This window comes from Pelodiscus sinensis, chromosome 6, assembly GCF_052426305.1.
Source record: "Pelodiscus sinensis isolate ZL-2025 chromosome 6, ASM5242630v1, whole genome shotgun sequence".
Lineage (NCBI taxonomy): Eukaryota > Metazoa > Chordata > Testudines > Trionychidae > Pelodiscus > Pelodiscus sinensis.
The window spans coordinates 90,127,817-90,143,526 of NC_143057.1; the positions used below are offsets into that span (position 1 = coordinate 90,127,817).

The 15,710-nt window shown below is 42.9% G+C and overlaps 1 protein-coding gene across 7 annotated transcripts in view; it reads right to left on the reverse strand.

Moving 5' to 3' along the window:
* Nucleotides 1-15,710, reverse strand: part of MAST4 (microtubule associated serine/threonine kinase family member 4) — a 443,204-nt gene that overhangs the window by 89,078 nt on the left and 338,416 nt on the right. For 6 of the 7 annotated variants that reach the window (XM_075932355.2, XM_075932356.2, XM_075932359.2 and 3 more), the window contains 4 exons: nt 13,739-13,817; nt 2,612-2,769; nt 1,081-1,156; nt 194-403 (listed from right to left, as the gene is read on the reverse strand). In XM_075932355.2, the coding sequence (XP_075788470.2) occupies nt 194-403; nt 1,081-1,156; nt 2,612-2,769; nt 13,739-13,817 (523 nt within the window). Of the gene's footprint in view, nt 1-193; nt 404-1,080; nt 1,157-2,611; nt 2,770-12,960; nt 13,718-13,738; nt 13,818-15,710 lie in introns of those variants that run through there. The other variant, XM_089779371.1, reaches the window with a different exon arrangement.

Consider the following 15,710-nt stretch of genomic DNA (forward strand, 5'->3'; position numbering starts at 1 on the left):
ATGGGTCCCATACAGGTCATTTAATTGAATAAGCCCACTACGAATTTACAGTATTTCAGCCAGCCAGAAAAATTTATACTACTTCAAATCAGCAGAGGTGCCATAATTATTTCACAGCAACTAATGTTAAGCAAACATATTTGAACAATTTTTAACAAAAGATAATTATCTTTGCATAGTGTATGGTTCATACCTCCTGTAGTAATTTGTCTAATTTGTGCTGTAATTCAAAGAAGTATCGTGATGTGATGAGGCCCTCGTGGGATTTATCCAAGCAATCTCGAGCCAGCTCAATGATCTGATGGTGGGTAAAACTGAGCACTCCATCTGCCAGGGGAAGAACGTTATCAGGAGACTGGCTGGTGATAATCTCCTGAAGCCGTTCTTCCATTTGAGCTGTGGCCTAAAAAAACAGACAAATTAAAATCAGTATTTCCTGAAACTTTTTAAATACATTTCTGAATAGTTTAAAATGTCTTTTAACACTGAATGAAAATGAGTGATCATGAAAGGGAACAACCAAAAAACACTGATCAAAGCTAAATAAAGAATGGGCAAACACAAAACATTTTCCCCACATTATTTTAGTAACTTCCCTCCTGTTATTTTACTCGATGCCTCTAACTGGGACTGCCAAGTCATGCTGATTTTCATAATGAAAAAAATATATAATGAATATTAGGAAACAAGAGAAATATCTGAAAGGGATTGAAACGTGTTTCTGGTTGCTATACAACATTCTGAGTGCAGGACACTCTGTTTGGTAAGTTGCAACTGACTGCATACTAGTTACAGCAACTGTACAACTACAAACTACTGTAACCTTTCCAGACAATCATCTATGTATATTATCAGCAAGATTCATTTCAAAATCAGTTCAGCAGCTTTGTTTAGCGTATGTCCAGTTCTCAGCAGGGATTTTTTTTATTGTGATTTTATCTTTCTAATAAGCGTTTGGCGATGCTTTATGAAAGCCATTACTGGCTTAGATCGTTAGCTCCCATAACAAAAACATAATTTATTTAAAACCTATGCTGCTTATTAGTTTAGAAACTGAGTATCTTAAATATAATCCATTACCTTTGGGAACCTTTCTTTGTAGACATGGTTCATCATAATTATTTCATGGTCACAGCAGGCGGGAGAACGTCCAGGGCTGTAAGTAAAGCAAATCATCCCTTTAAACTTGTCTCAGCATGAACTGAAAGCAGTTTTTATATTTCTATACAATTTTCTTGCATCAAAAGACACTGCAGCCTTCATTAAATAGGTATATTTACTAACTAACTATAAAATCATACTACATACCAGCAGGGTCTAAAAGTTGCCTTCAAAAAGTGTTGGGCCTTTTACCGCCAACACCACAACTTCTTTAGCTTGTAACTATATTTTAGAGTGCAGACGGTTTGCTATGTTTATGATGCTACCACTTTCTTAGACATGGCATGTGAGTATATTTTAAATCTTACATAATCAAAGCTACTTATTCGTAGAGTCAAAGTCAAAAATAACCCTTCTGATAATCTAGGCACAAGCCATAGAACTTCCTTTGCATAATTCCCAGAACATAGTTTCAGAAAAAACATTTGATCACAATTTAAACATTTCTCCAGTGATGGAGAATCCTTCACAGCCATTGGGAAATTGTTCCAACAATTAATCACCCTTATTATTAAAAGTGTATGCCTTATTTCTGGTATGAATTAATTTTGCTTCAACTTCCCACCACTGGATTATGTTACACCTTGCTCCACTAGAGTGAAGACTCCATTATTACATGTGTTTTCTTTATGTAGGTACTTATACACTAATCAAGTCACCTTTAACCACTTTGTTGAACTAAACAGACTGAGCTCCTTGAGTCTATCACTCAAGGAAGGCATATCTTCTAATCCTTTAATGATTCTCCTGGTTCTTCTTGGAACCCTGTCCAATTTACCAACATCCAGCAGCAGTTGCACCACTGACACTCAAAAGTAAAATAACCTTTACACTCCTACTTGAGATTTCCCTATTTATGCATTCTAAGATTCTAGGTGTTGCACTAGGACCTCATGCTCAGGTGATTATCCCTCAAGACTGCTGGTTAACCTTTCACCTCTCTTGCTTGCATTCAGTTTACCAATCAATCCAGATTGCCTTAAAGCAGTTAAAAACTGATCTACTAATCAAGTTTATCTTCTTTAATATTTCAATACTTCTCTGTTTAGTTTATACATAAGACACCTAAAATATTAAAAGTATTTACAATTAATCTTGCAAAAATAGGCTGAATCCTATGAATACTTGTGCACAGAAGTAGAATAAAAGCCAGAGCTAATTTTGCAATAATTAGCTCATCATCAGCTAAGGGGGCCAGAATTTACTAGTTTAGTTCCCTTAAAACTTAAATTCCACATTTAAGTCAATGAAAGAATTAACCAATGACGATCTAAGAAACAATTTATTATTATCAGGGAGTTAGGTTCAACCTAAGACACAATCAACATTAACTTTTATTACATTTCAAGAATTATTGAAGTATTGCAAATTGGTTAATGTCCCACATTTTTAAAACTCTGGCAGTGTACAGATTCAGATTTAGCTACTATTTTCAGACAGCTGAACTCACCTGAGACTTCTGGATCGAGGACGCATTGGTGTGGTCCTGCATCTGTTATCACTGGCAATGCTTTCAGTGGTACAGAAATGTTTAGACAAAAAATGTAGTTCATCAGGTGTTGGCTGGTATGGTAACTGGTGTAACTTCTCTTGGGAGGAACAGGATGACTGCAATGAGCAAGCAGCAGATTAGTTATTATCATAGGAAAAAAAGGCATTTCCAAGATTATATTCATTGCCTATACTTGATTGAACCACTTCAATTAAGAATTACAGGCAGTCCCCGACTTACGCGGATCCGACTTATGTCGGATCCACACTTACGAACGGGGCTTTTCCTCGCCCAGGAGCGCAGCGGTCCCTCCACTGCATCCTCCGGGGCGAGAAAAGCTGCTCTGGGTCTCTCTGGTGTGCTGGGGGGGAGACTCCCCAGCACAACAGGGAGACCCAAGCAAAGCCGCACAGGCGGCAGACCCCGCTGCCCGTGCGGCTTTGCTCCTGTCTCCCTGCTGTGCTGGGGGGGACTCCTCTGTAAGAAAACGCCTACATTCTTGAAGTAGAAGCTATGAAGTAGACGCTCCCAGCACAGCAGGGAGACAGGAGCAAAGCCACAGAGGCGCGGGACTCTGCCTCCTCTGCGGCTTTGCTCCGGGTCTCCCTGGTCGGCGGGGGGGGGGGGGGGGGGGGGGCGCGCAGCTAGTGCGCTCCCCCCGCCCAGCAGACCAGGCTTTTGTTGTGGACGCCTGGGGTAGAGCAGCTGGGGTGCTGCCGGGTTGGTCCTGGGGGGACCTACTCGGCAGCGCCCCAGCTGTTCTGTCCCAGTCTCCAGATTCAGCCGCTGTTGAAACTGATCAGTGGCTGATTCCTTTATTCACCTACCAATTTTTGGAGCACTTTGGAGCAAATATTTGACTTTATGAGCTAGATACACAATAAATATAATAAAATTGGTAATATTAAAATTGAAAATGCATCCACAGACACAGTGACTGCACTTAAATTTTCTTCTAGTTTGAAAGATTCCTGTTCCTTGAGAGCACTTCCCTACACTTAATATGGGAGTGCTAGAAAGAACAACATCCATCAAAAGAGAAGAAACATTTAAAATGGAGTCTGCTAAATATTCATTATTTCAAGCAGTATTAGACACATACCACTGGTAGGGATAATCTATGATTTACTGCCACAAAAGAAAACCCATAATTTTACATGCTGCAGTCACCAAAGTGCCTGAGTACCCTACATTTTTGGTGCCCATTACTTGTTTAAAAACACACTATTTTGGTACCAGAAAGTCATTATCAACATTTCTAATACTGTTTATCAATTATGACCTGAATTCTCATTCAACACCTTGTACATACCATTTTTTACAAAATTTGTACATCTAAACTGGAATGTAAGATCTTCATACAATAATGAGTTCCAAAGACTATAAACACTCAAGAGACATCATCAAACCATCCTCTTAATGATTCAAAACTGTTAGGATCTAGATATTTAGACCTGCATTTTATAGCTTTTACTTCAAGAATGTAGGCGCTTTCTTACAGAGGTAAGAAAACAAAGAATCAAAATCCCAGTCTATCTGTATAGGATGGTCTGAGGTTTGTTCTTGAACTAAGGCTTTTGGTGATGCAGCAAGGGCAGCCATAAGCTGGGAAACCAGTCTGGGCACATTCCAAAACCAATCATATTGAAAAGATGAAGGAAAGAGCCTAGAAACTTAGGTTGATAACTTTTTGCCTGGCAAGGACCCTCTTATCAATAGCTGGTGTTGTAAAACCTGCATTCCTTTATTGCTTTGTCATTATCAATGGCAAGTGGGGGGAGGGGCAGATGCCCCCGGGGCACCATGCTGGGGGGGGTGGCAATTTAGTCCCCCTCCATTCCCCGTCATTCCTCAGCTTGCCTGCTCCTCCTCCACCAGCAGATGCCAGCTGGAGCTTCCCCTCTCCCAGCCCAACCCTCCCCATCTCTGCCAGTAGGTTAGTGCATGCAGGGGCCCAGCCCCAAACTGGAAGGAGCAGGAAAAGACACGGTACAAGCTTCCCCCCAGGGTCGGACTCAGCTGTGCACCAGGTTTGGGGCACTGACACGCGGCTCTGGTGGCGGGGCGCAAATTTTTCCTTTTCCCCGCGGCACATAACACTCTTGCTACGCCTTTGGTCATTATGCTCCCCCATCTCTCTATTGTTTATCTGTACGGCTCTGTCTGGTTCTTTGATTGTTTCTGTCTCCTGTATAATTAATTTTGCTGGCTGTAAACAAATTAAGGTGGTGGAATTATAATTGGCCAGATAATCATGTTAAAATGTTAAAATTGGTTAGTTGAATTTCAGTAAAATGACTGGTTAAAGAATATCTGAAAATAATACTATGTATATTAGGAATAAACAGGAAGTAAATGGGGGAAAAACAAGGGGAAAGGGAAAGAAAACTAGATTCATGCTTGCTGGAAGCTAACCCTAATGAACATCAAATTGTGTTTGCATCTCCGGACTTCAGCTACTGCTGTTCACGTGATAAAGACCAAGAAAGTAGGAGGGTGAACGGATAAGTCTAACAAAAGCTCTTCCAAGATATGAAGTTCTTCACTTATCATTATTTATACTGTACACATTTTGCTTGCACTTAAACAAGCACAAATACAAATGATAGCAATGCCACACACACACATATTCTACATTGTGCTGCATCTAGGCTTGTGCAAAATGTTTGCATTGAATCTTGATTCTGCTCCACTGAGACTGAATCTGAGATTCCTTATGCCTTGCCAGTATGGGAGGAAGAAGTCTATAGCATGGCAAACTCCATGAACACTACTGGGATATACTGCTTCTATACTGCTGAAATCCTTCCTTACAGTCTCCCCATAGCCTCAAAATATGAGATCATTCCTTACTGTTTTTCCACTACCTTGCACGAGTCTTCAAGGGCTATCTGCCCCCCCCCCCTTCCCCTCTCCCCACCACCACCACCCCTGCATCTTCTATTTTTTGGAGGACAAGAGACAGAGCTTCTGTACCCTCACAATCCCAAGTATTTTCTGAAGTGAGAGAGTCTCCGTCACTGCAGAGGCTCTGCACTAAGTACCATGTACAGGTAGCACTCCATGATGCTAAGCATAGTAAGCAGCTAGCCAACTTTCAGGATTTCCTGGCAGCTAAAAGCTAGAAGTGAAGATCCCCAGTTCCTAGTATATAGTTCTAGGGAACTCAAAAAGGGTGATTACACTTATTTGGCCTAGATCTTCCCAGGCATCTTCAAGCAGAACTTCTTGGGAAGGATTAACTTTCTCAGAGCATGCCTACATTGGAAAATTACATTACATTATACCATATTAAGTAGCATGGCATAATCCTAGTGTAGACCCTTCTACATTGAAAAAGTGCCTGACACTGTGTTGGTCAAAAGGTGTTCTAGTATGACAAATTTCAAATGCCAACTCATGTATGCTTGCATATTTACCACTACTTTCTACCTTCCTGACATCAGAAGAGACCTTGAAACTGGTGAGGGCAGTTATCCTATATGGTGCTTCTCTTAAAAACAACATTTTGGAAAGAACAACTTGCAAATTCAGAAGATTCAGCGATGGAGCCATGTAATCCAGACAAAACAAGAGAAGGGACAAGTCTACTGCCCCCTCCCCTAAGTAGCACATGAGGGTTTGCATGTTCTGGTGAAAGGGTGTAGGCCATTAAATGAGATATTGTAAAGGACCTTTCCAGGAAAGTTAGAATTCAATCATATGTATCCATTCTCTCAGAAAAAAAAAAAATCTCTTAATGAATTGAAACTTATAGGCGCTCTTTAAATTAAGTAGCTTCAAAATTACTTCAGAATTTACAGGTCATATTTACATGTATTATATAAGGTATACTGCACCCACCTAAATGCTATTTACCAGTGATTGGGAGGCAGATCTTCAGCTAGTGCCACATGGTATACTACCAAGAAGATCAAGTCCCCACTCCATAAAACTTTCAATCTAAGAAGACAAGCAACCAGCAAAGGGTGGGAGCCCTGCATTCCTTTGCTTTACTTTCCATGTTCTCAGTTATTTTTAACAAATAGTGATGATAGTTTTTCATTTATGTTAATTGGCCCAGCAACATCTGTCTTCCCAATGATATGGCACACCAAGGACTTTGTGCCCTGAAAGCTACTTTTGCAGAAGCCCTCATCTCAAACTTTTCAAGCCAAGCAGTTGCCTAGTTTCACCTTTTCCACAGGACCAAAATATATGTCACTATAATACTCTCTTAAACTGCCACTAAACTAGTCACTTTATTCTCTTCAGTTTCAGCTTAAGAAGGTTAAGAAAATGTAGTGAGATAACAATAACAAGGTGAAATTCATTCATTTGGATATCAATGGGATGTACTACAGATTTTACCTACCTTTTCCTCTAGTTGATCTTAAAAGATCACAAGTACAGTAATTCCTCATTTAACACGCGCCCGCTTAACACGTTTTCACAATAGCACGATTTTTTTTAGGGAACGTTTTTTGAACTACATGACCGTTCCCGGAATAACACGATTTCCCCAGCTGGCCCGTTACTGTGGCTGCGTGGGGCTTCCCCCACCTTCCTGCAAAGCGGCGGAGGATTCGTCACTCGCTGCACAATTCCCCGCTGACTCCCCCTCGCTGGATGCAGTGCAGGTCTGGCACACCAGTTACATGGGCATACTCCCAACCCAATCCTCCTCCCCTCTCCTCGCCTTCCCTTCCCCAGAGCCAAACACCTTCCCTCCCTGCTGTAACCCAGTCCCCTTTCTCCCTCAACATTATGTCCCACTCCTAATAGACACCACCGCTTGAAACGCAACCCCCACCTTTTCCATTATTTTCAATGAGAAAATTGACCCCACATAGCATGTTTTCATTTAACACGATCATTTTCTGAAACATATCTATAGTGTTAAATGAGGAATTAATTTATCTTCAAAGTTTTATACTAGCTATTATGATACCATATCCCCAAACTGTAGAAGCATTCAAGGCAGAGGAGGAGATTCACAGTAACTCAGAGATGTATTTATACTTGGGTGGAAGTAAGGAGTATCACAGAAAGAATAAGCTACTGCATGTGAACCAGTCTCTCCAAGGTTCCATGAATTTCTAAAAATTTCCCAAGGAATGAGTGTGTCTAATACATGCTGTTTCAGAGCTTGACAAAACGGCTGTGTCTGCATAGGCACCCCTTTCCAGAAAAGGGATGCTAAGGTAGACTTTGGAATAGGCAAATCCGCGGGGGATTTAAATATCCCCCGCGGCATTTGCATTAACATGGCTGCCGCTTTTTTCCGGCTTGGGGAAAAGCCGGAGAAAAGCGCCAGTCTAGACATTATTCTCCGGAAAATAAAGCCTTTTCCGGAGGATTTCTCCCCGGAAAGTAGGAATAAGAAATCCTCCGGAAAAGGCTTTATTTTCCGGAGAATAACGTCTAGACTGGCGCTTTTCTCCGGCTTTTCCCCAAGCCGGAAAAAAGAGGCAGCCATGTTAATGCAAATGCCGCAGGGAATATTTAAATCCCCCGTGGATTTGCCTATTCCAACGTGCTACATTAGCATCCCTTTTCCGGAAGGGATGCCAGTGTAGACGTAGCCAACATGTAAAACAAGTCAGAACAGCAGCAGTTAAAGTTTTCACTCCTTGATTCAAATATTATGTTCACTGTCTTCAGCTTGAGTGACTAATGCAAATGGAACATGTCACGTCTCAAAAGCTACGAAAGAACACCTCTATTTCTTAAAAATCAGCAGTTTTTGGTTCTTCTGCAAGCTGCATCAACAGTAGGGAATCAATAGAAAAAATCAGCCAGACAGAAGAATGTATAAAAATTCAGGGAACAATTTTTATACTGGTAGTTTACTCAAGAAAATTTGCACTTAATTATTTAAATGGCAGACTTCTTTCCACCAACTGGAAACTATTAATTCAATGTCATGTATGTGTTTAGAAGGACATCTGTTTTAATAATTATAAATAAGATATGACCTATTCATGAATTACCAAGGGACTGCTCACCATACAATCCATTATACAGTTTTAGATAGCTTAGACAATGACGACAGTGCTAGATAAGTTTCCAGAAGCTGGGAACATGCAAGATTTCACCCATTCTTGTCAGCATACAACATTGTACAACGGCAAGTGAGAAGAAGAATATAAGAAACTAAACTAGAATTACAGTAAACTTCCGATAATCCGGCACCTTTAGGACCCAGGGGGTGCTGGACTATCAGAAGGGGGGGCTATGAGGGGTCTGGAGTGGGGTGGGAGGGGATGCCACCCCAGACCCCTCATAGCCCCCCCTTACGATAGTCCGGCTCTGCCCCAGGCATCCCTGATTCAGCTGCTGCTGGTCAGTTTCAGCAGCAGCTGAATTGGGGATGCCTGCAATAGAGCAGCTGGGGTGCTGCCGGGTTGGTCCCGCAGCGCCGAGGGGTGGCGCTACAGCACCAAGCCAGCAGCACTCCAGCTGCTCTTGGGGACGCCTGGGACAGAGCAGCTGGGGTACTGCCCGGTTGGTCTCGTAGCGCTGCCCCTCGGGGCTGCGGGACCAACCCGGCAGCACCGCAGCTGCTCTGCCCCAGGGGTCCCTGATTCAGCCGCTGCTGAAACAGATCAGCGGCTGATTCCAGGAAGCCCGGGGCAGAGCTGCTCTGCCCGGGGCTTCCTGGAATCAGCCGCTGATCTGTTTCAGCAGCGGCTGACTTGGGGACCCCTGGGGGAGAGCAGCTGGGGTGCTGCCGGGTTGGTCCCGCAGCGCCGAGGGGCGGCACTATGGGACTAACCCGGCAGCACCCCAGCTGCTTTGCCCCAGGCATCGGGATTCAGCCGCTCTGCCCCGGGCTTCCAGGAATCAGCCGCTGATCTGTTTCAGCAGCGGCTGAATCGGGGACCTCTGGGGCACAGCAGCTGGGGTCCTGCCAGGTTGGTCCCGCAGCGCGGTCCCTTGGCGCTGCGGGACCAACCCGGAAGCACTCCAGCTGCTCTGCCCCAGGCATCCCCAAGAGCAGCTGGGGTGCTGCCGGGTTGGTCCCGCAGCCCCGAGGGGCAGTGCTACGAGACCAACCCGGCAGCACCCCAGCTGCTCTGCTCCCGGCTTCCCGATTCAGCTGCTGGTCAATTTCAGCAGCAGCTGACTGGGGGAAGCCTGTCCGGCTGCCCCAGCACTTCCGGGTTCCTGATGGTGCCGGACCATCAGGAGTCCCGGAGCATTGGATAGAATCATAGAATAATAGGACTGGAAGGGACCTCAAGAGGTCATCGAGTCCAGCCCCCCGCCCTCAAGGCAGGACCAAGCTCCGTCTACACTATCCCTGACAGATGTCTATCTAACCTGTTCTTAAATATCTCCAGAGAGGGAGATTCCACCACCTCCCTTGGCAATTTATTCCAATATTTGACCACCCTGACAGTTAGGAATTTTTTCCTTATGTCCAATCTAAACCTCCCCTGCTACACTTTAAGCCCATTACTCCTTGTCCTGTCCTCAGAAACCAAGAGGAACAAATTTTCTCCTTCCTCCTTGTGACACCCTTTTAGATATTTGAAAACCGCTAGCATGTCCCCCCCTTAATCTTCTTTTTTCCAAACTAAACAAGCCCAGTTCATGAAGCCTGGCTTCATAGGTCATGTTCTCTAAACCTTTAATCATTCTTGTCGCTCTTCTCTGTACCCTTTCCAATTTCTCCACATCTTTCTTGAAATGTGGCGCCCAGAACTGGACACAGTACTCCAGCTGAGGCCTAACTAGTGCAGAGTAGAGCGGCAGAATGACTTCACGAGTTTTGCTTACAACACACCTGTTGACACAACCTAGAATCATATTTGCTTTTTTTGCAACAGCATCACACTGTTGACTCATATTCAACTTGTGGTCCACTATGACCCCTAGATCCCTTTCCGCCATGCTCCTTCCTAGACAGTCGCTTCCCATCTTGTATGTATGGAACTGATTGTTTCTTCCTAAGTGGAGCACTTTGCATTTCTCTTTATTAAACCTCATCCTGTTTACCTCTGACTATTTCTCTAACTTGCTAAGGTCATTTTGAATTATGTCCCTATCCTCCAAAGAAGTTGCAACCCCACCCAGTTTGGTATCATCTGCAAACTTAATAAGCGTACTCTCTATCCCAATATCTACATCATTGATGAAGATATTGAACAGTACGGGTCCCAAAACAGACCCTTGAGGAACTCCACTTGTTATCCCTTTCCAGCAGGATTTAGAACCGTTAACAACAACTCTCTGACTATGGTTATCCAGCCAATTATGCACCCACCTTATCGTGGCCCTATCTAAGTTATATTTGCCTAGTTTATCAATAAGAATATCATGCAAGACCGTATCAAATGCCTTACTAAAGTCTAGGTATATGACATCCACCGCTTCTCCCTTATCCACAAGGCTTGTTATCCCAGCAAAGAAAGCTATCAGATTAGTTTGGCATGACTTGTTCTTCACAAACCCATGCTGGCTATTCCCTATCACTTGATTACCTTCCAAGTGTTTGCATAGGATTTCCTTAATTACCTGCTCCATTATCTTCCCTGGGACAGACGTTAAACTGACCCGTCTGTAGTTTCCTGGGTTGTCCTTATTCCCCTTTTTATAGATGGGCACAATATTTGCCCTTTTCCAGTCTTCTGGACTCTCCCGTCTGCCATGATTTTTCAAAAATCATAGCTAAAGGCTCAGATACCTCCTCTATCAGCTCCTTGAGTATCCTGGGATGCATTTCATCAGGACCTGGTGACTTGCTGACATCTAACTTTCCTAAGTGATTTTTAACTTGTTCTTTGTGTATCCTATCTTCTAAACTTACCCTCTCTCTGCTTGTATTCACTACGTTAGGCACACCTCCAGACTTCTCGGTGAAGACCGAAAGAAAGAAGTCATTGAGCATCTCTGCCATTTCCAAGTTTCCTGTTACTGCTTCTCCCTCCTCACTGAGCAGTGGGCCTACCCTGTCCTTGGTCTTCCTCTTGCTTTTAATGTATTTATAAAAGGTCTTCTTGTTTCCCTTTATGCCTGTAGCTAGTTTGAGCTCATTTTGTGCCTTTGCCTTTCTAATCTTGCCCCTGCATTCCCGTGTTGCTTGATATATTCATCCTTTATTATTTGTCATAGTTTCCATTTTTTATGAGACCCCTTTTTTATTTTGAGATCATGCAAGATCTCCTTGTTAAGCCAAGCTGGTCTTTTGCCATATTTTCTATCTTTCCTACACAGCGGAATTGTTTGCTTTTGGGCCCTTAACAACGTCCCTTTGAAATACTTCCAACTCTCCTCAGTTGTTTTTCCCTTCAATCTTGCTTCCCATGGGACCTTACCTACAAGTTCTCTGAGCTTATCAAAATCTGCCTTCCTGAAATCCATTACCTCAATTGTGCTGGTCTCCCTTCTACCTTTCCTTAAGATCATGAACTCTATTATTTCATGATCACTGTCCCCTATACTGTCTTCCACTTTCAAGTTCTCAACTACTTCCTCCCTATTTGTTAAAACCAAATCCAGAACAGCTTCTCCTCTGGTAGCTTTTTTAACCTTCTGAAACAGAAAGTTGTCTCCAATGCAGTCCAGAAACTTATTGGATAGCCTGTGCCCCGCTGTGTAAGTTTCCCAACATATGTCTGGATAGTTGAAGTCCCCCATCACCACCAAATCTTGGGCTTTGGATAGTTTTGTTAATTGTTTAAAAAAGGCCTCATCCACCTCTTCCATCTGGCTAGGTGGCCTGTAGTAGACTCCTAGCATGATATCACCCTCGTTTTTTACCCCTTTTAGCTTAACCCAGAGACTCTCTACACAGCTATCTCCTACGTTCATCTCCACTTCAGTCCAAGTGTGTACATTTTTAATATACAAGGCAACCCCTCCTCCCTTTTTTCCCGGTCTGTCCTTCCTGAGCAAGCCGTACCCGTCCATACCAACATTCCAATCATGCGTCCCATCCCACCAGGTTTCTGTAATACCAATGATATCATAGTTGTATTTATTGGTTAGCAATTCCAGTTCTTCCTGCTTATTACCCATACTTCTTGCATTTGTATATAGGCATCTAAGATACTGATTTGATCTTGCCTCCCTGTTGTGCCCTGACCCTCCTTTCTCCTTGCCATTATAGGCCGCAGTCCCCCGCAACTAATGGATGCCGGACTAATGGAGTTTTACTGTAGTTTTAAAATTGTGTATATTCAAGGAAGAAAACCTTCCTATAACTAGGAATTAAAATTCTGTTTTGATAACACATTCCTGCTGTTTTTCTACATTCCAATTTTTAGGTATGTGTGTTTCTTATAATGGTGAGTGACAGAGTTGCTATAGCAATTACTTACTGGCTGACAAACTCTTTTCTGTCAAGTGCATTTTCATGGAGCACAGCAAATCACTGTTCATCTGAATTCCGAGGGAAGCGCCCATGTGCACGATGGAAAGTGGTTAAGGGAATTAATCCTAAACATGACAAGTTATTTGGTAAAAGCAAGATGTATGAGTGCAGGCGTGTGTCTAGAGGGGTGCAGTGTAGAGCAAAATCAGTGTTGTTGAGGAGTTATTTTTCAGCTATTACATTTCCTCAAACTGTTTTGAAGTCAACAAGAATAAGCTTAACCTTCATAAACCCTTTGTTCGGGGGGGGGGGGGGAGGAGGACAGACTAAGAGATGCTTATTAATGGGCACCTGTCAAAATTAGGCAGAATGTATATTGAGAAGGAAGGGCAAGGACAAGATTAGCCTAAAAAATAAACAGTCTATAGTTAAAAACAAGTGTGGGGCATAACAAGTACACAGATAACAATGCCAACTGTTGTATGTAGTATACATAATAAAGTTAGCACTATGTAAAGGGGCATATGCCATAATACGTACGGGAGTCTCAATAAATCAAACACAGTGCACATTCTACCACTACTGGGTGATTGTATAGTTTTGCATCACAAATGAAATCCCAGTTCCGAAAATGTGCATATCTTGCTTGTCCACACATCATTTAATGCATAGCTTATCTATGCTGTCAAAAGACATATGTTATATTTTATTTCTCACATGGTGGCCTGTTTGAGAAAACACTGTATGTAGCTGAAATCTATCTAGAAAATAAAGCTGACACTTACTGAAACTGTTGAGCTGGGTGTATTTGTACCATAGCCAGAAGATGGGAGAGAAGCCAAGGACCAGCGGCGTCCATCAGTCCTGTTGTGAAATTGAGGTTAATCCAACAGAACGCTGCAGAATTGTTACTCAGATATACCTGGGAAACTATTATTCTATAGCACTGCATTCTAGAAGGATGATACAATCAGGTTACTCAACAGAGAGTAAACTTTCTCAAGGGGCCATGATGAACAAATATTATGTAAGGTTGAATTTTCTAACAGAATCAATTAGATGAAATAACACGAAAGTGAATGGCCTCATCCCTAATACTGATCTTTCACTAATACAGGTTGAACCTCTCTTGTCCAAGACTCCCTGGTCCGACAACATCCCTGGTCTGGCAGGACCACAGATATTGATAGATCAGAGAGCCCATCTGCAGAGGTTGAGAGTGGCTGGGAACAGAGCCAGTTTGTTCAGTGGCAGCCTGCAGGGGCAGTGACCTGAGGGGTAGAGAACCCTGGGAGCAGCCGCTGCATGTGGGGCCAGGAAACCTCAGGAGCAACTGCCCTGCCATGCACAGGGTTGGGACTGGGGAACCTTGGGAGTAGCTGCTGCCAGGAACGGGGCTGGGGAACCTTGGAGGCAGGTGCCGCCACCACCACGTGCAGAGCCGGAGTTGGGGAACCTCAGGAGCAGCTGCTGCCCCACGCAGGGCTGGGGACAGGAAGCAGAGTGGGCTGGGGGCAGTAGACCCAGACAGAGGTGCCAGTGAGAGAGGTCAGGTCTCTGGGATCTCCCAGGGCAGCTGACAGGAGGGGAGCCCTGGGAGAGCCGAGATGCCTGACTTCCCGTGGTCCAGCAAATTCCCTTGCTTGAGACCACTCCAGTGCGGAGAGTGCCGGGACAAGCAAGGTTCAATTTGTACTCGCTGACAAAATGAATACAGGAAATAATAATAGCTGACAGATTCAGAAAATGCGAATTAATGAGGAACAAAATAAAAACATGCAACCAATACACAAACCATGATACTACGAAATGTAGTGTAACCAACAAAAACAACTTAAAAGCAAAATATAATGGGAATGGTTATTTCCATAATAGAAATGCAATCAATACAAATTACCAGTAGGTTATTATCATTAAGAGGAAAGAACAATTAGACTAGAAATTAAATTCCTAAGAGTTATGAATACATGTGGAAAAACTCACATTTTAGCTAAAATTATATCTTTGGCAGAAATCACATTTATAAGATAATAATATTCCTAACCTTTGCGCTTCATGTGACCTACATACAGACAATATGGAGCTTACACATTCAAACAGACAAGTCACAGAACAACTGTTATGGATTTTGGTTACATTTACCTGTCATTTCGGTGCCCATGACTGGAGTACAATTGTATCAAGTATGTTAAAACACAAACAAAATAACAAAATGTATAAACAGAACAAAAGAGGGTTTGTTTTTTAATACAAATCAGGTATTTTGGAAAAAATATTTTTTAAGAAAACAGTGAATTTGATATCAGGTACAAACACCCAATAGAAGTGTTATTTATAGAGCTTCAGATCTGGAAATCTCAACATTTTGATGCCACCTTCCAATCCTCTAAAAGTCTGTCTATGAACTCCACCACTACTCAAATTCCAAACTTGTCTTCCTCCTCCAATCATCAGGATGGATGTTCACTCAGTATATTGTGAATAAGGAGCTCATGACATAGCCCCACAAAACTGTAATACATATGATTATGTGTATGCTCAGGGTCACAAGTCTGTGGCAGTGTCACTGACAGTTACAATAAAATCAGGACCAGAATCCCAGGCTGTCAGTCGCCCATGCTAACTCATCTCTACACCAAGTTCTCTCATGTAAAAAAGGAATGTTGTAAGCCTGGGTTAGTGTTACAGGAGTGATTGACACTGGCCTATGCTATCCATTTACCACTGACATTTTTCCCCTTTTACATAATCCTAATC